Raw genomic sequence first — 21,289 nt, 5'->3', positions numbered from 1 at the left:
TTAAGGCTCCAACAGACATAAATTTCACCATTGTTGCGATGGGACTGAGTATACTTTGTTAGATATCTTCCACTTTATGTACCTTTCAATGTAATATCAGTCAAAAAGAAATGTATTTTCAAAAGCCGTGTAAAGTAACAGGTTCTGCATGGTGTGCATTGTGTGCTTAAAATGAAGTTTGCATTGCCAGTAGTCCTGTTTGAAAGTTCTTCTGTTTATGAGAGAAAGGGCTACTGTTGAACCAAAGAGTCCCACCATGACCCAAAACACAGACAAGTGTTATATAACAAGTGAAATGGGACACAGTATGAGTCATGATTCTGGGATTGTCCAGTCTGTGGCTGATACTTCATTCACAGTACAGGAATACACACAAAGACACAGCAGAGTTCTGAAAGCCTATTTGATAACTGAAGTTACTACTTTTCCTAACCAGTAAAAGGTTGATATTGTTATATTATTTGTTGGTGAGTAAGAAGACTTCATTAATCAGCCAACATTTATTTTTATTTTATTCTAAGTACTATGATTCTTGTTTGTCTATTCATTTCTGTATTTCCTCTTGTAATTATGGATGGACTATGAGAACTTTCCAAGCAAAACTCTTCATAGTCCATCTACTTGGTCACTTTGTGTGTTTTTGATAAATTACCACAGTCTTACCAAAACATTTATGGTTTACTGATCTGTCTGGCAAAATGATGCATACTGTATAATCTCAGATAGAGAGACTGCCTATTTGCTTAGTTGTGATATATCAAAAGTAGGCCCTCTTGAAGCCCTGCAGTCATTTTGGAACTTGCACCTGTCACTTCCTATTTTAGCACCGTAAGTGGAGCAGTTCTCCGTTGGATCAAGAGATGTAGTCATCTGACCCTTTCTTAAGCCTTCAGACTGTCTTGATACAGCATAGCAATCTTTTTGTGCTAACAGTCAGATTTATCCACTTTCAGGGATTTTCTACCACATGGATCTATAGCTGTGTGAGCAGCACTGTGATGCCTTGGCGGTTTTGCATCCATGCTGTGAATTGACCACCACTTCAGACCAAAATAGACAACAGCAGAAAAAATGTTTCTCCCTTTTGTAGAGAATGCATGGACTTTAATACATTTTTCATCAACTTGTTAGTCACCTTCTGTTCAAGTATATTTATTTTCAGACTTGGATAAGCAGGTCTTGAATGACTCCGGTAAAAATATTTTACAAAATTTAAATGTCTGTCAAAATCTTTGAAGGAGCAACGTTTGCGCTACTTAAAGCAACAAGAGCGGCGTCAGCAGCAGACCATTTCCGAGAGTGAGAAACTACAGAGGCTGAAGGAACGAGTTGAGAGCCAGGAGGCAAAGCTCAAGAAAATTCGCGCAATGAGAGGCCAGGTGGACTACAGCAAGGTCATCAATGGCAACCTGTGTAGGTTTAATAATATATTCTGCATTTTTTTCCTACTGCTTCCCCCCCTACTTTTGAAACACTTCTGCTGTTATGAGAATGTGTGAATTATACGGAAAATAGTTTCATACATACTATATTTTATCTTTTAATATCTCAACAAAAGTTATGTTACATCTCAGAAATCTTGAAGTTGACTTTCCGAGATTAATGCATCTTTTATCTAAACTTTGTCTTGGAAAATTTAGAATCCAGCATAAAATGTAATTAGGGTTGCGTTCCCAGCATTATTCAACCATGGAACACTTTCATTTTAGTTGAGTGCGATTCTGAATGAGGTGATGTGCTATTTTCATTCTTTGTACTCAGCGGCAGAGATTGAACAAGTTAGCGGCCTGTTCCAAGAGAAGCAGGCTGAGCTGCAGGCAGCAGTCCTGAGAGTGGAGCAGCTCAGCTTGCAGCTTGAGGACCTGCGGAGGGGAAAGCTCAATGGCATACAGACAGCCCTGGGTGGCCAAGTGACTGGTACTGCAGCTTTAGAACTCCGCAAACTCTACCAGGAGCTTCAGGTATCGCAAAGTAGATCAAAACCAGTGCGAGTGTGTTTTCACCATTTTCAACTGTGAGCACAATAAGGAAAGTCAATTAAATTTATCACTGATCCAGTAAATTATACCTGCATGCCTTCACCTTTGTCATCCTTAGATCCGGAACAAATTAAACCAGGAGCAAAACAGCAAGTTACAGCAACAGAAGGAGCTTCTGAACAAGCGTAACATGGAAGTGACGTTAATGGACAAGCGGATCAGTGAGCTGCGGGAGCGCCTCTACAAGAAAAAAGCTGAGGCACGTCAAAAAGAGAACCTCCCTGTAAGACTAGAAGCGCTTAACTTACCTCTTTATTACAGCTCTTTCATTGTAATGCTTTATTGAATAAGTAACTCACAAAATTCAAGATCAAGGAAAAGACAAAACCTATAATACTTACTGCTTTTCAAATACTGTCAGAATGTGTAAGTACTTTAATGTATATCCCCGGGAATGTTTTGTTTTTGTTGTTTTATTTTCATCGATTTAACATGGTTAACATTTATACTCTTATAGCTCAACAGAGCCAATGGGCCTCCTTCACCACAACCAGCCCCCGGGACTCTAGGCCGTGTGGCTGCTGTCGGGCCTTATATCCAAGTTCCTGTGCCAGGCCGACAAGAAGGGGGCTACACTATACCCCCTGAACCTCTCAAGCCACAAACTCTGGGTGTCAATAACCAGACGAACCAAGGTCGCACAAAGTCAGGTGAGTAAATGTCATAAAATGTTGTGTGTCTTTTATCTCTGGAAATGCAACGAAAGAGAAATGTCTGAAAGATTTAAGGTTTAAGTCTATCAAAATGGTAATCAGTGAAGTGTTTTGATCCTCTATTTTCAGGTCCAAGGATTTTTCTTTCTCTTGGTACATTTAATCAAGAAGGCAGTTACCAAAATGGACATAAAGTAGAAAAAGAGCATAAGTAGATGCAACTCAGAGTTGTTTTGATATGTTCACCCAGAGGCAAGAGTCTTACACCATTACACATTTAACTCATCTTGCATGAACAGCTTGAGACAGAAATTCTCTCATGGGTCCTTACCGTTATGCTGTTTCCTTCCAATCTGACTTCTCCGTTAATTTTCCACTTGGACCTGATGTCTGTAATTTCTTTTCCCTTCCTCTCTAACCTCACTTTCTTCCTTGTATGTGTTCACTGTGATTCCCTCCCTCTTCTCTCATTTGTCTATGCTGTCGTATCTCTGTAATGTTTCTGTTTTACTGGGTGTGGGCTGGGGTCAGTGTTTCCCGGGGCAGATGTGCGAAAGCCTCCCGGCCCTTGGAAGGTGTCTGATTTAGACATCGTTGTGGACCCGGTACCCCCGTCCCTTCCAGAATCACACCCCGGAGCCTCCACTTGCGCTGATGGCACGTCTCGTGAGTGCACAGTGCTGCATAAGCAGTGGAGTGGCACCTTCTGAACCTTCTCTCACAATTACAGCACAGGATTTTGGCCATGCACTGAAACAGTAACTTCCACATGAGATCCACATTTTACCCAATTCAGTCATATTATCTTAATTACTCAAACTCTTCACTCACAACTATGATTGGATGGTGACTTAAGATTTCCAGTTTTGGGTACTGATAGAACTGTCTATCTATGTTTCTGTATGTCAGAGTCTCATTTGTTTTAAAGGCAGACAGTTTTCGAATCAGCAAAAATTAATGGCAGATAAGTTGTTATAAGTTGATAAGTTGAGCCAGCTTTCTGCAAACCCAATAGTTCCCACAAGAAGCCAAAGTTCATGCACAAGTGGATGAGGTGGACAGAGGTTATAGAAAATGGACTGGTTGTGCTTTGGCAACAACCAATTTGTCCATATATTGGCTTTGAAACACAACTAATGATCACAGGAGAAAGTTTCTCAAGATGCTTTTGTCATTCTCCTGCTTTGTCTGGTACTGGCTATGATTTTTATTTCACTATGATATAACTGCTATTCAGTTTATATCAACACAGGATCAATATTAATTTGGGACATAAATATAAACCGTCTTCATAAGAGCTGGAAGTTTGGTTTGGTAGATACTTTTGTAAGGGAGTTGTGTGTGTATACACTATACCCAAACATTGGTCTGGTTCTAATTAAGTTTGGCACTTAATTTGTGTACTCCGGGAATAAGCTTTGTGTATCTACTAATGATAAACATTCCCTTAATGGAACTTTAAGCAATAGCACCCATGCAATGAGTCTTTATGCGTTAGGGATTGTGATCATTTGTACCCAGTGCACATTAAGGATATTTTGATTTCAATTATAAATTTGCAGGCTGTAATTTTGTAATGCTGTTGAATTGAACTATGGTATTGTTTGGTGTGAGTAGTCTTTCAATCCTATTCTAGTGGTTAGCATAGTAATTTGAATTATTTGTACAGAATTTCCGATTTTAAAATGTGGAAGTGGTAAGAATTCAATTCACATAATTGAAAGAAATAAAAGTCAGTCTCTTGTCAGACCACAGCCTCAACCTCACCTCGCATTAGAATGTCAGGGGCCATTAGCCAATTGTTTAGTAAAACAATTGATGACTGACTGAGGATTTCCTTCTATGTATCTTTGCCACTAGCAAGAAGATATCTGAAAGATTTTTAAACTACCAGTATGTCCTCTGTAGGTGTATTAATGACATCAGAGTAGTTTGCTGTCCTCCTCAAACACTTTGCTGCCATCTGCAGAAGTTGGACACTCTTACACTAAGTTGACATCATGCCACAGATGAAGCAGTGCTGATCCTGTATGCTCTTGTAGACTTCTGAGAAGGTTCAGTGCACTGCGTGCCTCATAGACTCACTCATGCAAAGCATTCCAAAGTGGGCTTTGTTCTAATTTTGTCACATCCCCAGCTTGCCTGACTAGAAAAATTCACACCATTTTCTCCAAGCCATGAGACACGCTTTAAGTCACTTTTCTTGACAGGACATTGTACTTGTGCATGATAAAGTATGATTAGATTCAGTTAGAGAGTGTCTATTTACGACCCAGGTTATTAATGAACTGTCCATTTAAACTACTCTTGTGTCTATGTGGAGATGAAATATGTTTAGGCAATAAAAGGATCTTCTAGACATCTAAAACTAAAACTTTTTTTCATTTCAAGAAAAGCCAAGTATTTTTAAAGCAGACTTATTTATATGCTATCTGTGTTCGTAATGAATTTAACGAACTGTAGATAATTAGAAAATAATTTGAGATTCAAAGTACTTATCGTCATATGTGTAGTTTGGGAACCTGTTTCTCTGTATAGTGAAATACTTATTTACTGTCCACAGTGAAGGCTGATAGTAAGTTAAAAAAAAAGGAACCAACAATTAATAATATGCATATTATTGCAATGAGATTTGAAATATTGAATGAGGCATATGTTGTCTTATCAGAAGCCAGTCCACTTATTTTATCATGCCTATTATATTGAAAGACATAAGAAAAGTCATTTACAAAATTTTACATTGTGTCTGTTTTTCACCATTGTTATTTCCTTCCTATGTTTGCTCTATTGCATTATTTTATCAATCACATTATTTTGACTTTGTTTTCATTTTTATGGGGAATTCACTTTCATCACATTAGTTACCTGCTGTCTATTCCTACCTTACAGTAGCTGAAAGTTTAGTTACTAGAAGTAACTAAATAAAAACACTAAAAGACTAAAAGCAAGCACAATAGAAACATACTAATAAAGATTCATTTATTGTCATCAGTGCTGTGAAATAAAGGCTCAGGATTTTTGTCCTATTGATCAGTGGTTGCACTGTAAATTACATTTGTGTTTGTCTACTTCAAGGAGTGACAACCAGCAGAATCCAGTCTTTGTACTAGATCATAAATGCACGTGTTTCACATCTCATGAGTTAACGTTGAAGATCGTAGAAATTGGAGGCAGAATAATTTGAATGAAATCTAACCACCAACTGACCACAAAGATTTCTTGTGGTTCACTGAAAAGTCAGTAGCTGACTTGTATAAATTGTAAGACGCGTGTATGGAAATGCTCTTACCTGAAGGTTTCTATTGCTCGTGTCTGACCTCCTTCTACCTCCTTTCACTGTGACTGGAGGCTGTAGGAAGTTGTTTCTTCTGATTTTCAGAAAATAAATGAAAGTCTTCAGTTTTCGAAATTGAAATGAGAGCTAGGCCTCTGGTTGATAGGATAGGCTTCTTAAAATCCTGAACTAAATCCTCCATCTAATAACGGTTCTGGTCAAAATGGTACTTTGTATGTATATTGTCATTAATGCTCCCATTTTTGAAAATTTTAATGCCTCAGTATTGACTGTATAAAATATCTGAATGTAGTTACCATATCTGCATGTTTTTTACTCCGTATGAGCAGCAGAAAGTGACTCAATTTGATGCTTAAAATTGTATTCAGATCAATGACAGAAACAAAATTGTCATCTGTCATTTTTACCTCCATTAATGTTTTCTGTCACGAGTTTCTTTCTTTTTGTTTTGTTTTTCAACTCAGCGTAATTTGCAAATAAAAAATTAAAATACAGAGAATGTTCTAGCTCCTGACTACCCTTGAAATTGTCAGCTCACTATTACAGCACCTCTGGATCAAAATCCTAGATACAACTGCAATTGGGCTGCTGCCAGCATACCATATTGGAAGCTTAAAAATTGTCAAAAAAAACTGTGGTAACGCCCTTTTTTTTTTTTTTACATACAGTGGTCATTGATCAGTATCACATAAACATTGTAACATATGACATACCATTTAGACCATGACCTATTGGACAATTCTTTGTAACTACCCTGTAATGCGCAGCATGTACATGGTTGTTGTTTTTGAACACAATTAACTCTGTGTTGTTTGCCATAGCTGACACTGGTTGGCCTGCTGTAGGCAAGACCAGCACAACTCTCAAGCCACCTGAAAGAAGAGATTCAGGGTCTGATAGCCAGGGCAAGACGCCCCCTTCAGGCTCCCCTATCACTCCAAATACAGAGAAGGTCAGTTTTCTTTTCTTTAATTTCTTATTGTTTTAACAAAAATGAGTGTTGGAGTTTTATAAATATAACACCCTTCAACAATTATTACCTCCTGGTGAAACATCACAGCTATAGAGGACTATTTGTTCAAGCACATGAAGCCGGTTATTAATCTTTTGGTTGTGAGTAATATTTCTTTGTGTCTGTAGTAGCTTCTCTCAACTAACTTTTTATAGCAAGAAATCAATGTTTTGTTTATTCTTTTCAGCAATCTTATTTAACTGTTGAATTTGTGTGCGTTACTTTTTTTCAATAGGTTCTCGACTCCAAAATGGCCCTCTCATCCCCTGCGACGTCAAAGCCACAACCTCCTCCATATGGGTCCCACCTTACCTCAGCAAGCTCAGCCAGCTCTTTAGAGCGTCGTAAAGATGCGCCACTTCCTCGCCCACTTCCAAACCCAACACCTCCAGCTTGGCCCCGTTCCCATCCCTCCACAGGGTCATCATCCCAGCAGATTCAGCAGCGTATCTCTGTACCCCCGAGCCCCACTTTCCAGCCAAATGCACCCGTCTTTCCTCCTGGTATGAGCGAGCGATTGGATCCCCCACCAGCTGTAGCAGTACGCCCCTTTATTCCAGACCGAGGATCACGGCCTCAGTCCCCTCGCAAGGGCCCGGCTACCATGAACTCCAGTTCCATCTATCACATGTATCTTCAGCAGGCAGCACCAAAGACACAGCCACCCAAGCCTGCTCTAAAAGCAGGTAAGAGATGCTCAGAATGGGAAAAATGTGACTGGGTAATTGTAATAGGATTATTTTTATGTGACAGAATTATTAGTCATGCTGTATCTGACCAGATCCAATATTTTTTCATTTGAGTATGACATAAATAAGAAAAAAAAGGTTATTTTGCCCTGGAGCTTTTTGTAAAGGTCACAGCTTGTGGTATTTACCATATCTCAAATATGTCAGTTATTGCCAAAACTAATTCTTATTGGATGCTCTATTTCACAATGACCCCTGGAGGAAGTGTAAGGAGTATTCATTCACACACAAACAAGATCAGCAGACTTATTACTAAGTGAAAGGCCAGTTCAAATTTAAGAGGACACAATAGAATTTAGGTCTCTGCCAAAGCTTGTGTGAATAAATATAATTTCCTTATTTGTCAGAGTCCACAGCCCCTCTATTGGTGTTAGTCCCCATTATTTGTTATATTGCATTTTATAGATGTTGAAGTCTATTTTTAAATTACTCTCTATAAGAAAAGTAGTTGAAATTGATTATCTTTAATAATAATCACATAACAAAGAAACAAAACTTTATCATAGGGGGTCCATCTTCAATTTATCAGTTCATTCATAGTAGGGGGCGTTGCTTATTGATGCTGGTTTTTATCTGGCCTAAAAGAGCCAAACATACAATGGAGAATTTTGTAGATTTCTTTGAGTTCTTGCTCTCTTGACATAAAATACTTGCTATCTCCATCATGGATACTTGAGAAACTCCCCTTCAGTGAAAGGCTTGCTGGCTTTTGCTAATTTGAATGCCAGTACATAACTTGTCTTTGTGCTGGATTCTTGGATGGAAGTTGTTCAGGTTAAGGTGTTTTGCTGAGCTTGCAAGTTAGCTATCAACCTATGAGTGATAGTTGACAGTTTGTTGGCATAATTAGGATGCTTGGTGGAAAAGAGATAGCTGATGTTGTATTCCTTTAAAATTGCAATGGTTTCTTGGCAAATAAGACATCAAAGGCCTTTGACTGAACTTCAGTAAAAAAGTATTTGGGTGTCCATTCCTTATGAAACACAAAGCACTCACTGTCGACTTTTCTTTGACATTACCGCAGGTGGATACTGAGCAGTATAAGAGTCACTGTGCCTAATGCGCCACCTGGTAGTGAAATGCCTGTCATTACAAATTAAAGTCAAATGAATGCAATCATTCTCATCAAGTATGAATTCTGTACCAATCTTTTGTGGCCTGGATTAAAAAGACCAATGGGCCGTTGTGGCCTGCGGGCCGTAGTTTGCCTATCCCTGTTCTGAAGTTACTGTGATTTTTGGTTCAGTCCAGTTGTCCGAGTTCTCATGTCCCAACATTCAACTCTTCTCATTGTGTATCTCCAGTATACGGGAAGCCAGTCCTCCCCTCCAGCTCTACGCCTCCTTCGCCTCTGCCTTTCATGCAGTCTGGAGGGGCTTTCCCATTGCTCCAAGGTCCACCTGTCGGGGAGGATATATTGGATGGTGATTTGGATGATCACGAGGGCTTCCAGCACTTGGAGCCTTCAGCTCCCCCTCCCAGTGTTGAGAACATACCACGACCACTCAGCCCGACTAAGTTGACACCCATGGTACACTCTCCTCTGCGCTACCAAAGTGATGCTGACCTTGAAGTGCTCCGTAAAAAGCTTGCTAATGCACCAAGACCTTTAAAGAAACGAAGCTCGATCACAGAACCAGAGGGACCCAGTGGACCGAATATTCAAAAACTGCTCTACCAGAGGTTCAACACTCTAGCAGGGGGTATTGAAGGAAATGGAGTTAGTGGATCAGCAGGTGGAAACGGTCCAGGTAATGGAACACCATTTTATCAGCCAGCCAATCCTCCTGGTTATCTGGCAGGAGACTCAGCTGCTGACACAGACAACGGCAACCTCCCCTCTGAGACACCACCAACCGGGGTCGTGGAGGTGGGCTCTGAGGCTTTACCTCCAACCTTTGATGCTAATGACAACCAGCCGCTGCCTTTGCAACCAGAGGGGCTTGCGGACCCGGCTGAAGTTGAAGGACCAGAGGATGATGATGACGACGAAGATGATGACGACAATAATAACAACGTTGGAAGCTGCGAGGCTTTGCTGCCCAGCCCTGTGCCAGAGGTCAGCACTCCGGAGGAGAGTGGCACGGTGCAAACACAGCCCTCGGTGAGTCACACACAGGATTCATGTCTTTCAAGAATGACCTTTTACAGTGTTTTCAGTTACAAACAAAATTTTCCTCTTTATTTGAGAAGCGTACAAATTTGAAGAAACCAGACTCTGAGCGTACAGGCCACGGCTTTAGGGTGAAGTTCAACCCTCTTGCTCTCTTGCTGGATGCTTCATTGGAGGGCGAGTTTGACTTGGTCCAGAGAATAATTTACGAGGTATAGTCCAGTATTCATAAACTTTGATTTTTTTTTTTTTACATTAAAATAAGAAAGATAATATATCTCTTGATTCTTTATTCCAGGTGGAGAACCCTAGCACCCCAAACGATGAGGGCATAACACCCCTGCATAATGCTGTGTGTGCAGGACATCACCATATAGTCAAGTTCTTGCTAGATTTTGGTGTGAATGTTAATGCAGCAGACAGTGATGGATGGTTAGTGCAAGCTCTCCAATAAGTATTGCATTCCAAAGATTGAGTGTGCTCAATCCTGAATTATATCTGTATTTATTTGAATAGGACTCCACTTCACTGTGCTGCCTCCTGCAACAGTGTGCACCTTTGCAAGTTGCTGGTTGAGTCTGGCGCTGCCATCTTTGCCAGCACCATTAGTGATGTGGAGACAGCTGCTGATAAGTGTGAGGAAATGGAAGAAGGCTACATCCAGTGCTCCCAGTTCCTATATGGTAAATGTTTTGATTTTTTTTATTAAAATGTGAAGCAGTGTGAGTCCTCAAGTTTCCTGAATACCAAACATGATTAATTGTGCTACAATTTCATTTCACATTTTTCAAACCTGCCAATGGTGCTTTCGCACACAACAATAATACTATGCAGCCAGAACATTACTTTTTGTAACCTTTTGGCATCTAAATATGGGCAAAACTCATCATCACTGAGAGATCACACATTTCAGAAAGAATAAGTTACTGTAGGTTGCACAGATATATTAGAAAACCAATGTCACTACATCATGTTTTTTCTTGACTCTGCTGTGAAATTATTTGGATGCAGAATAATTACCAATGACTCTTGAGCGTTCATGTTGCTTATCTTCAGCATCATACTACTTGCCACAAATTATAGTATGCTGTTGGTTTTTGAATCCATTCACTTGACAGGGAAAAGGCATATAGTTGTTTATTGTTGAAATAAGAATTGATTCTAATATGATTTTTTTGTGTAGGTGTGCAGGAAAAGTTGGGGGTAATGAACAAGGGGACGGTATATGCTCTGTGGGATTATGAAGCCCAGAATCAGGATGAGCTGTCCTTCAGCGAGGGCGACGCCATTACCATTCTGAGGCGACAGGACGACAGTGAAACAGAGTGGTGGTGGGCGCAGCTTGAAGACAATGAGGGTTACGTGCCCAGAAACCTTCTAGGGGTAATAACAAACATTGCCATTTATCCACAATTCATTGTTTGGCTAATGACTAAGCTTTAAAAGATGGAATTTTACACAAATAGTAACAATCCAAAGAAACATGACAGGTCAATGTCAAGTAAATACTAGCAATTTTCTTCTGGTCAAACATAAGGAATCTAAAGATTTTTCTCTGTTTTTTTCCATTTTAATCCCTTAATAGCTGTATCCCCGGATCAAGCCTCGTCAGCGCTCCCTGGCATAACATCCCACTCTGTTGATCCTAGGCTAAACAGCTGGACACATGTGAACCAAGAGCAGAGAACAAAAGAGCCTGGTGCGCTACCCATGTCCCGGTGGCCATGTACTCCCCTGGCCTTGTGTTTCTCACAGAAACCCTTTCTCTGAAGCAGTGGGCATCGAGTTCAAACACACACAGATGCGTACATTGACACACACCTCGAAACACAACCAACTCCAAATGCGAAAAATCTCTTCAAACACTCCATCCCGATCCATCCCTTTTAAACTGCTTGTCTGTCATTACCGTAACTTGATTTACCCCTATTCAATGTCAGCTCTGTAAAACATTAACTTGAATACACTAACCCTTGTCTCAGTATTTCTTGGACACTTTATCAACAATCTGCATCCCCTAATGTGGTCAGTGGTGGCATTAGTTTACACGATTGTATGTAGTAACTTGAAATTTATCTCTAAGTGAGATATTACTGATTATTTGTCAGTGAAATATTATTTCATTCAAAAACCTTTTTTATGCCGACTTCATTCCCTTTCACAAAGAAATACACGGCGCTCTAGCGAGAGTTAGTCCATATTTTTTGTTTGATTTCACCGTAGTTTTAAATTAGTATAGTTATGAAAAAATGTTATTCTATTACTGTGAAATACCAAGCAGAATTGTCGACGAGTGTGATAATCAATCGATAAAGAGCTAAATCCTCAGTATTATTTGCACAGCCCATCAGAACAAACCCAGTGTACACTAGAAAAATGAATATAGAATCTATATTCATCTTTTCTACTGTGAATTTGTCAGTCTAATTATAGATTAGACTGTCAAATTCACAATTTATCTTAAATAACATTTATCACAGGGCTTTCGTCAATAACCTCTGTCCAAAAAGCTAAATCTAAAAGGTAAGAGCCTTGTGGGCAAGTGTTGAGATTAATTAGCTTTAAACACTTCAAAATGTTGCCATTTAGTTTTTAAAAACCATGTACTGCTGATTTGAATAATTAAAAGGCATTAATATTTTTGTAAACCTATTCTCTAAATGAATAGCTCATATATAATGCATAGAAATTAATTTTAAAATATGTTGCTGTGTCTTGGTGATTTGGAGACCGTGTGTGTCTACACCATCAGACAAGTATACATATTTTTGAAAGGTAAGCAATCTCTGTTTTAAGAAGTCCTGTTAAAATATGTTTATTCATCTCATGGAGTTTTCTTTCCAATACAAGTGGTGGTTGTGAGTCTCACCGTAAAAGACAAGTGCTGATGGTGGCTTGGAATCTAGTTAATACTAAATGATATCCATACACTAAATCATCAGGAAAACCATTTTTAATCATCTATACAACACCCCTCCCTAACACACGTCACAGAAACACATTCAGCAGTTTAATCTCTATATTCCAAAATTGCAACTTTCCCTTTCTCCCAGCAATTTTATCAACCTCAAATCACCAAACACTGCAGTCATTCAGCTCGGCTGACATACACTCTGCTGAAAATACTATCTCAGGACCACCTTGGCGCTGCTCTCACTGTCCCACTACTAAAGTAGTGATCTTTTTGGGTTTTTTTTTCTCTTAACAAATATAATTTTCACTCGAGCGAAAAACCAAGCAAAAACAGACATTGAGAACCACATGAATAATGGGCATATATTATTGAAAGAAATTGAAAGTGACAGCATAAGAATAAATAAGCCCCCCTTTGCTTCATGTCCAGGTTTCATTGATACAGTCCATGTGCAGTGCATGTGATCCGTATCACATTATTGAACATCTGAAGTCCATCGATGTGTTTTGAACCTTGAGTGATTTGAGTATTATGCAAGTGTTCAAGTAGCTCAGGCTTCATCACGGACTGTACATAGTGTGAGGAGATGTGTTATGTCTTTTGCTTCATGGACAAGTGGGCCTTCTGTAAAAAATGCTGTACTGACACAATTCTGTAAATGTGAACAATAAAACAGAAGCTCTGGAATTACTTGAATTTTTTTGCATCATATCAGCAAAAAGTCAGCTAAACTGAGAAAGGATTTATACCCTTTATGTGGAGAATAACAATGAACATCATATTATTACTTGGACCTTTACAACCTGTCTACCTGCTGCTACTGCCTGTTTCTGTAACATTTCTCTTTTTTAAGTCCCAGTGGAAAATGGCTGGACAGTGGACAGGTTGGTTGAAAAAAGGGAATGCATAAAATATTAAAAAGAAGGGGTTGGCCAATTCCATTATATAAAAGAGGAATTGATAGAAAATGATGAATGAAAAGATATGATTAATAGATACACTTAGAGGTGTTTTTCAGACTTCAAATTGCACATAAACAATATGAATGTCTACACCCACATATTTGTCCTGTAGAACATTATTTTCAAATAATGGGATGCTGATATGACTCGTTTGCATTAATTTGCCCCGATTTATTAGAAAGTGAATAATGATTGAAAATTTCAAATAAATAAATAAATAAATAAATAGTAAAATAAAGAACAGAAAAAAACAACAAAAAAAAACTTTAAATTCATAAGAATGCAGGAAGTCAGTTTATTTTCTCCCGTAAATCTGGCAAGCCTTATTTAGCGGAATCCACTGGACTTCAATAATGCTGAAATTCTCCCAAATGACCACTAGATGTCGCCCTTTAACCAAATATATGGTTACACAGTTAATTTGGTTGAGAACGTGAATGAATGCGCCATCATGGATGACACGACCCTGTCTACTCGAACCACCGTGACACCGATGTATCCACGGGACACGCCGGTTCATCGACACATGGGTATTAAAATCTTGCATTATTATTTCGGAAAATACTGCGCGTCGGTTCGATCTGCGAAGTGCTGAAGACTAAAGTAGAACCTAAAAAAAAAAAAAAAGACCCCTGCTGCTGAAGCCCCTCCCGTCGATAGTCTGACCAGCTTGCGTGGAAAAAAGCAGTCCGTCCACTGGGACAGGAAGGGGGAGGAGGGGTGGGAGGGAGAGGGGCGAAAAAAAATGGGTATAAAAAAAGCCCAACTAAACGGACACGTCCGCTGATCTACCAACAGCGATACTGGATAACATATGGCCTCCACATTCCAGGGCAGAAGACGAGAAAGGCGGAGTGCCCCCTTCTGCAAAGCCGAGGCCTTCCTCATGCCAAATCTTAGGACGAGTATCCGATTCGATGCATTTAGCGTGTCTTTCAAGCCGAAATAGCTCAGTTGGGAGAGCGTTAGACTGAAGATCTAAAGGTCACTGGTTCGATCCCGGGTTTCGGCAGGGCCATGTTGTGCGGGTTGGGTCCGCATAGCTGCTGGAAGTTTTCTTCCCAATGTTCTTCTGCACATCCCACTAACAACATGGTGGTCTGCAAACACCAAGAGAACATCCGCCTCCTTTAGACGAAGCATGAAATGTGCTGAATGTCACCGGTAGAGCGTGTATCTTCCTTTCTTTTCCTCAAAGAAGCATTGCTAATTCGATTGCCGTGCCTTTTTGGTCTGTTTCATAAATAGTTTGTGAAAAAAAAAAGCTGGGAATCATTCCTCTGGAAGCAATGTAACATTTCTAAATGCATCTCCTCAACGGATTTTAAAAAAGTCACACTAAAGGTGTTTATGTCCAAAAATCGTTTGGACACATCCCACGTAGACATGTTACATACATTGATGTGTTGAGCCGGTGCCCGAATACACTCATACAGTAGGAAGAGAGCATCTGGCATCACCATGGTAACCGCTAAGTTAAGCCTCTGTGATGATTTGGATCAGCAATGTAGAATGCTTCCCAGATGCTTGTGGTGTTTACCAAACACAATGCTGAGATTTCCGTCAGTCTTACTTCTATTTTGGCCCGTGTTATTGTTTCATCGTGTGCCATCAGATGTCAAACCCGCAACTTGTTTGGTTTATTTTAATTTCTTTCCCACAAATCTACGGAGCAGGCATGGAGTTCAAAGAGTAACATGTCACTGCTGGTAAACACAAGTGAATTAACATTCATTACGGCTGTTTTCCAAATGTAAGAACCCGGTATTGTCTATACTGAGTAAGTGGAAAGAATGTGAGACATTCCAATTACTTTATGAGCTAAATCATTGTTTATCTGTCTTTTTATTACAACTGCAGATATTGGTAGGAGTGGCCGCTTGTCCAGCATCAACTATGATCATTTTTCTCCAGATTTGGCATTGTAGCTCACTGACAGGCCTGAAGCATCACTTTTTGTTGGCTTACTCAGCATGACGGGAATGAGGTGAGCCCAGTAAGTTGAGACAACCTTTATCACCCCCACCCCTTACGCTCACTGCAGAGTGTGGATCTTTCTCTTGGACCACAAATTTGACAGGATCTTGGAGGGATTATCTAAATAATGGTTGACATCCCGAGGGGGCACCAAGTGATCAAAAAGGAAGGAAAAAAAGGCTTGAAAATCTGAAACTGGTTTCAGAAAATTAAGTAATTACATTGACAAACAAATACATTATCAGATGATGAGGAAAAAAAAATTAAAATAATAAAAATATATATGAAAATCTGAATTTCTCATGATTATAATGGTGTATTTCGTGGAGGAGACACTTCGAGGATGTGAGACCAGTCAGAGACCTCTTGTGGTCATCAAAACCTATGCACTTTTTAGCTATTAACAAACGGCATGAAACAAGATTTTTTTTTTTCAAGAATAGTGCTTATGAATTAACTTGATAAAAAAACAAATTGTCATTGCTTTGGATGCAGAACTCCTTTATTAGCTATTAAAATAGGCCACTAGTGCAGCCAAAGGTAGTGGTGAGGTGCGCATGCGCAGTAGGCATCGGGGCTAAATCGATGACATCACGGGCAGTCCGGACCAACCAGTCGGTGGAATCATCTCGCTGCCTCCTGGACTGTGTGCCTCTTCTTTTTTGTTGTTTTTGTTGTTGCCATACTTTATTTCTGCTATACCCGATGAACTCGTGGACGCGGTTAACAAGAAAAATGCGCCAGGGGACGAGGTGAGGAGCGCCGCGGTTTTCCCACAAACTCCGGTCGGTTGAAAGAAACTCCGCGCCTGTAACTCACACCGGGTCGCTAGGCTTCGTTGTTAGTGTGAGCTCAGTGCCGGTGTGGCCCGTCAGTCAACGCAACAGCCATCATTAACGAAAACCGAAGTTTGTGTGTGTGTGTGTGTGTGTGTGTGTGTGTGTGTGTGTGTGTGTGTGTGTGTGTGTGTGTGTGTGTGTGTGTGTGTGTGTGTGTGTGTGTGTGTGTTCGTTCGTTCGTTCGTTCGTTCGTGCGTGTGTTTGCGTGCGCGTGCGTTTCTCTTATGAATCCGTCGAGCTGCTTCTTCTTCAGAAAAAGCTTTGTTGAAAGGAGGGAGTGGTTGACATTTGCATCTGTTTTGCAAAATGTTTGGGTTTTGGCTCGGAGAAACTTCACCGAACATTGACCCGCACCGCGACGGCTAACTTCAACATAGTCCCCCGGCGAAAAGCCTCCCAAGTCCGGGCTGCTTTGGGAGGCCGATGGACTGAAAGTCAGTAAGCTATAGGTTTCCAGTCGGAGGCTATCAAACAAAACAAAATCTAAAATCTTTTTTTTTTGTCAAATCGTGCCACTCGACTCGACCAGTTTTGACGAGAGAATCCCATGTGGTTGTTAGTAACATGCAGAAGTTATCCATAACTGGGTTTGATGGTTTAGTTTTACCATGTGGTACCGTATATTGAAAGGAAGAAAGAAAAGAGAATGATAACATGGCATCCAGTTCTCAAGTTTTCTCGAAAATCATAAGAAAAACAAGAGGTTGAAGCCAAAACTTGGTGTATCCAAACACACGTTTGTTATGACTTGAGTTGTTATTTGAATTGTAAATGGATGAGAATAAAGTGGCTGCCGATTTTAGCGATACTCTTATATGCTACTGTCATTTTCCATGCCCTTATCCTAGATTCACAATCGAGTTCCTATATATTGATCTACCCTCAAGATCAGTCCGATAATTATCACTTTGTTCTGCGGAAAACAACCTGCGAGGCTTCTGAATGTAATTTTACTGTGCAACTTCGCTGGGAAAGTGTATGACTGATTGCTGGAAGCCTATCAGCTGCAGGACACTCAGAGACCACAACACACATTATCACTGAATAATCATTGTGAACTTATTTTTTCGAGTCAGGTGGTTATCTGAAAAAAATTCCGTTCCGAATAATGAAAAGGCTCTAAATCACTGAGGTCTGAATGGGTGGCCTTGTGGCAGGGCTTACTTTATTGTGATCTGCACACATGTTTTCACTGTAAACATAGCAGAGGTGTCTGTGATCGACCATGCTGTTGTTTTGTTCCACAGCATTGGGATTTAGCTGTTTACAAAACAGCATTTGCAGGGCCCAAAAGGTTGAATGTTGTCCCTTTTTTTGTACAGGTGCACGTTGATAGCAGACAGTTCATATGGAAATTGCACATTTTTCTCATTGTGCCATTCAACTTTCCACCAACGTCAATATTCTGTTTTTACTTGCCTGCTATGTACAATTACAATTGCTACAAGTACGTGATGTAAAGGTTGACAGCAAATGAAAAGTGGCGTGTTACTGTTTTAAAGCTCTGCTCGTTGGATACGATCATCTTTAGAATCCACAAGTACTGTTAGGAGACTTTTTTCCCTCTGTGTAAGCATTGCCTTTAGCTATGGCAACAGCGGTCATGAATTTGTTGGCACCGGTTGTTTGTTATTTCAAGCAATACTTTTGTTGTCATACACCACCTTATTCTGTTCTGCGGTTAGAAACAGTACCTGGAAAAAAAGATGACCATCACCTTAGTTTGCCCTGGTGGAGGAATGGTACATAACATCTCAGTACAAACTACTGTAGGCTTCCTGTTTTTTTCTCCTTTAGTAGCCTTTCTAGTTCTATTTTTCCTCATTTGCTATATATGACAATGATATGTATACGTAACAGAAAATGAGATGACATGATAACAGTTTTTCTGAAATCATGAAAAGTCAGGGTTACTAATAGTCCATGAACAGTGGCTGTATAATTTGAGCCTGAATATATTTTCTCTGCTCGCACACTTCCAAGGGTCCCTAATGGTTTAATGAATTGAGTGATAAATTTACCAGGAGTGTCTGTGCAGTTCAGGGGGATGGAGATTGGGGCAGGATATCTAATTCTAATTTATTTTCAATGGGGGATGCCATTGAGTATTGACAGTAACACAGCTGAGCCTCTGAGGTGGCCATACATCAGCTTGGTCCCAGGCTGGGATGGTAGCATTAGTGCAGAGAGGCAGGTGTTGAACCCCAGCAGTGTGGGATTGGCTTTCCAAATGGTCTCAAGTGTCACATTAACTGGGTTCTGTAGCATCCTGGATTTAATTTATGCGCAAAAGAGATACAGAGAATATCACTGTGGGTCAAACTTTTTTGGTTTCTATTTTTGTGATATAGACATAGACTTTTTTTGAATGGAAATATTGGAGGTTTGTCCTCAAAATTCTTGGATAACTGTGTAAATACATATTCAAATGACCCAAAATAATGAAAATACCAAGATAAGATTAGACAAGAGACAAACAATAATTCCTTTTTTTTAACATTATTTAGTTTTGCTTTTATAATTCAGTCAATATATGGCAACAAAAATATCTAGAATTATTTATGTTTGAATAGTCACACTCATTAGGTAATATTTAGAGAAAATGTCAGTGATTTTGCAAACCATCGAGAATTCTGTGTATTTGCTCAAGTCAAGGGGACTGCTTCTTCCCGCTGATGTAATGATTTTGATCTCTCCCATATTTAATTTCTGGGATTACTAACAAACAAAGATTCCTTTCTCTGTGTATTATTCACAAACTGTGCCAGTGTGGATTTTCCATATTAAGCCAGTCTCAAATATCCCTAGATTGTTTGAGCAAGTTCTTCCATGTCATTGTTTTTTTCTTGTGGTGTCTTCATGTCCTCAGATCTGGCTCTCTCTGTATGTTCTCTGGTGGATCCTGTGGGATAAACTGGGGAGCAGCCTCACTCTGCTGGCCTGCCACAACAATAGGCCTGTGTGGCTGTTAGAATGTGCCATTCATTTTGCAGTGTGCTTCACTTGGGCCAGACAATGGCTTCATTAAGCATCACTTCTCTGCCGAGGCCAGGTCCATCACCATGGAATCCCAGCAAGGCCACACCCTGCCCCCAGTCTGGACCCACTGTGCACTTGTCCCCAGTGTTGCGACAGCTGGGGTCAGGCTGGTGTGAGCCACACCCAAGATCCAACCTCATGTTTTCAGAATGTTTCTGGTTAATATACCAGAAAATACAGATTGTACTATGTGCAAAGGTTAAGTAAATAACCCATGGCTCACCTATCCTCTAACACCGACTTTGATTTCACTCAGCCAAGAATAATTGAGCTTTTGGAAAAACACTGTGGAAAAGAGCTTTGGTGTTAAAAGAGATGCATCAACTTACCTCAAAAACCACCTCTAACAACACAATAATTTATCGTATTTTTCATGAACCCCCCCCCAAAAGTTTATATTTAACCAAGTAAAATCCATTAATCTTAAGGTAAACAGGTCATGAGGGCACAGTTCAGGGTATGAGTGGTTCACCCTCTGTATGTCAGTTTCCTGAAGGGACACCTTGAATTATAGCTCTTGATGTGGTAATTTATTCTCCTTTAACCTTGTGTTTTGGTGTTATGAGACTAGACACAACAAATATTCTCTCTCTCACAGCCTCCTTATTTCAAAGTGCCGGGTTTAGATAACGTTCCCTGGAAACGGTTCTTCTATTTTTCTATTGTTTCAGTCCTATCACCACCTTATAGGTTAAGATACAGTTTGTAATTATCCACAGCCTGTCCCATCCTTATGCCTCTGACTCTTGACCCCTCTGATTGTTTGGAGTTTAAAGGGCATTGCACTCTGTCTCTAGCTCAGCCCCTCACTGGTGACAGATTTTTAATTGATAGGCTTTAAGCTGACAGTTCTGAGACTTTTTGGCGAGATATGGAACCTTCCCAGTAAGGCATGTACCCACTGTAGGATAGTTTTTGAGCAATAATAAGTGCACCACATCAGCTACATGATTCTAACTCTGTGTTGACCTTTGAATTCCAGAAGCCAATGCCAATAATAGGTAGTTCATGTTGGAAGTTGTTATTTATGCCAATAATAGGTAGTTCATGTTGGAAGTTGTTCTTTTTATGTCCCAATTAGAGGGGGTTGTATCCAAAGAGCTACATATTGCTGAATAGACATAGACGTAGTGCAAATCTTAACATGCTGAAAACAAAACATCCACACACCCACCGAAACCAACCCCACCTTGAGGTGTGTTGAAGTTTTTCCAGGTCCAGTCCCATCCCTGAGTTTGCAATGCAGATGTTTCTCCACAGAGTGGGCTCCCTGCAGAGAAACATGCCTTGAACTGCACCGTTATGGTTCTAAAACTAGAACTAGGTGACCTATGAAATTATTTTTGGGCCAATCTGAACTTGTAGCATTGGCAGCTGGGTACAAGCTGCACTACTTCTGATTCCTGCAGATATTTGGCAAAGTGTTTTCGAGCATATGTCAGGTTGTGAAACATACCAAATTGTTTTAAAAACATCGTAAAGACACACAACGTATACCTAGAAGACGCTGGTTTTTATTTAATTTGATTCTGTAAACCATTTCACAACAACTATTGTCACTATTTTGGGATCCCAGCTTAATTTGATGATGTGCAAAAAGTTAAAAGTTTAATACTTTGTAAAAGAACAGAGCCACCCATGCTTTTATTAATTAAAGTGCTAAGTAAAGGTAATAGTACACACTTTTATGTCTACCA

The 21,289-nt window shown here is 39.9% G+C and overlaps 2 protein-coding genes and 1 non-coding gene across 9 annotated transcripts in view; all 3 read left to right on the top strand.

Moving 5' to 3' along the window:
• Window positions 1-13,462, top strand: part of ppp1r13bb (protein phosphatase 1, regulatory subunit 13Bb) — a 28,250-nt gene extending 14,788 nt beyond the window's left edge. The window contains exons 7-19 of one of the 4 annotated variants that reach the window (XM_086167652.1): window positions 1,239-1,413; window positions 1,762-1,961; window positions 2,098-2,238; window positions 2,497-2,689; window positions 3,224-3,358; window positions 6,809-6,939; window positions 7,235-7,685; window positions 9,053-9,852; window positions 9,942-10,073; window positions 10,160-10,293; window positions 10,378-10,544; window positions 11,045-11,244; window positions 11,447-13,462. In XM_086167652.1, coding sequence (XP_086023778.1) covers window positions 1,239-1,413; window positions 1,762-1,961; window positions 2,098-2,238; window positions 2,497-2,689; window positions 3,224-3,358; window positions 6,809-6,939; window positions 7,235-7,685; window positions 9,053-9,852; window positions 9,942-10,073; window positions 10,160-10,293; window positions 10,378-10,544; window positions 11,045-11,244; window positions 11,447-11,488 — 2,901 coding nt within the window. In that variant the 3' untranslated portion in view covers window positions 11,489-13,462. Of the gene's footprint in view, window positions 1-1,238; window positions 1,414-1,761; window positions 1,962-2,097; window positions 2,263-2,496; window positions 2,690-3,223; window positions 3,359-6,808; window positions 6,940-7,234; window positions 7,686-9,052; window positions 9,853-9,941; window positions 10,074-10,159; window positions 10,294-10,377; window positions 10,545-11,044; window positions 11,245-11,446 lie in introns of all 4 variants that reach the window. The other 3 variants (XM_086167651.1, XM_086167653.1, XM_086167655.1) reach the window with 3 other exon arrangements.
• Window positions 13,463-14,676: 1,214 nt separating this feature from the next.
• Window positions 14,677-14,749, top strand: trnaf-gaa (transfer RNA phenylalanine (anticodon GAA)). The gene has a single exon. It is a non-coding gene; the product is annotated as a tRNA-Phe (tRNA).
• Window positions 14,750-16,328: 1,579 nt separating this feature from the next.
• daam1b (dishevelled associated activator of morphogenesis 1b) overlaps window positions 16,329-21,289 on the top strand; it is a 46,257-nt gene continuing 41,296 nt past the window's right edge. For 2 of the 4 annotated variants that reach the window (XM_086167659.1, XM_086167656.1), the window contains exon 1: window positions 16,334-16,466. The gene's annotated coding sequence lies outside the window, so the exon portion shown is untranslated. Of the gene's footprint in view, window positions 16,467-21,289 lie in introns of all 4 variants that reach the window. The other 2 variants (XM_086167657.1, XM_086167658.1) reach the window with 2 other exon arrangements.

This window comes from Fistularia commersonii, chromosome 20, assembly GCF_037954325.1.
Source record: "Fistularia commersonii isolate RoL2024-O1a breed Wild chromosome 20, RoL_Fcom_v1.0, whole genome shotgun sequence".
NCBI lineage: Eukaryota > Metazoa > Chordata > Actinopteri > Syngnathiformes > Fistulariidae > Fistularia > Fistularia commersonii.
The sequence above is the reverse complement of the archived record's forward strand: the minus strand, read 5'-3'. Positions and strand labels throughout refer to the sequence as shown.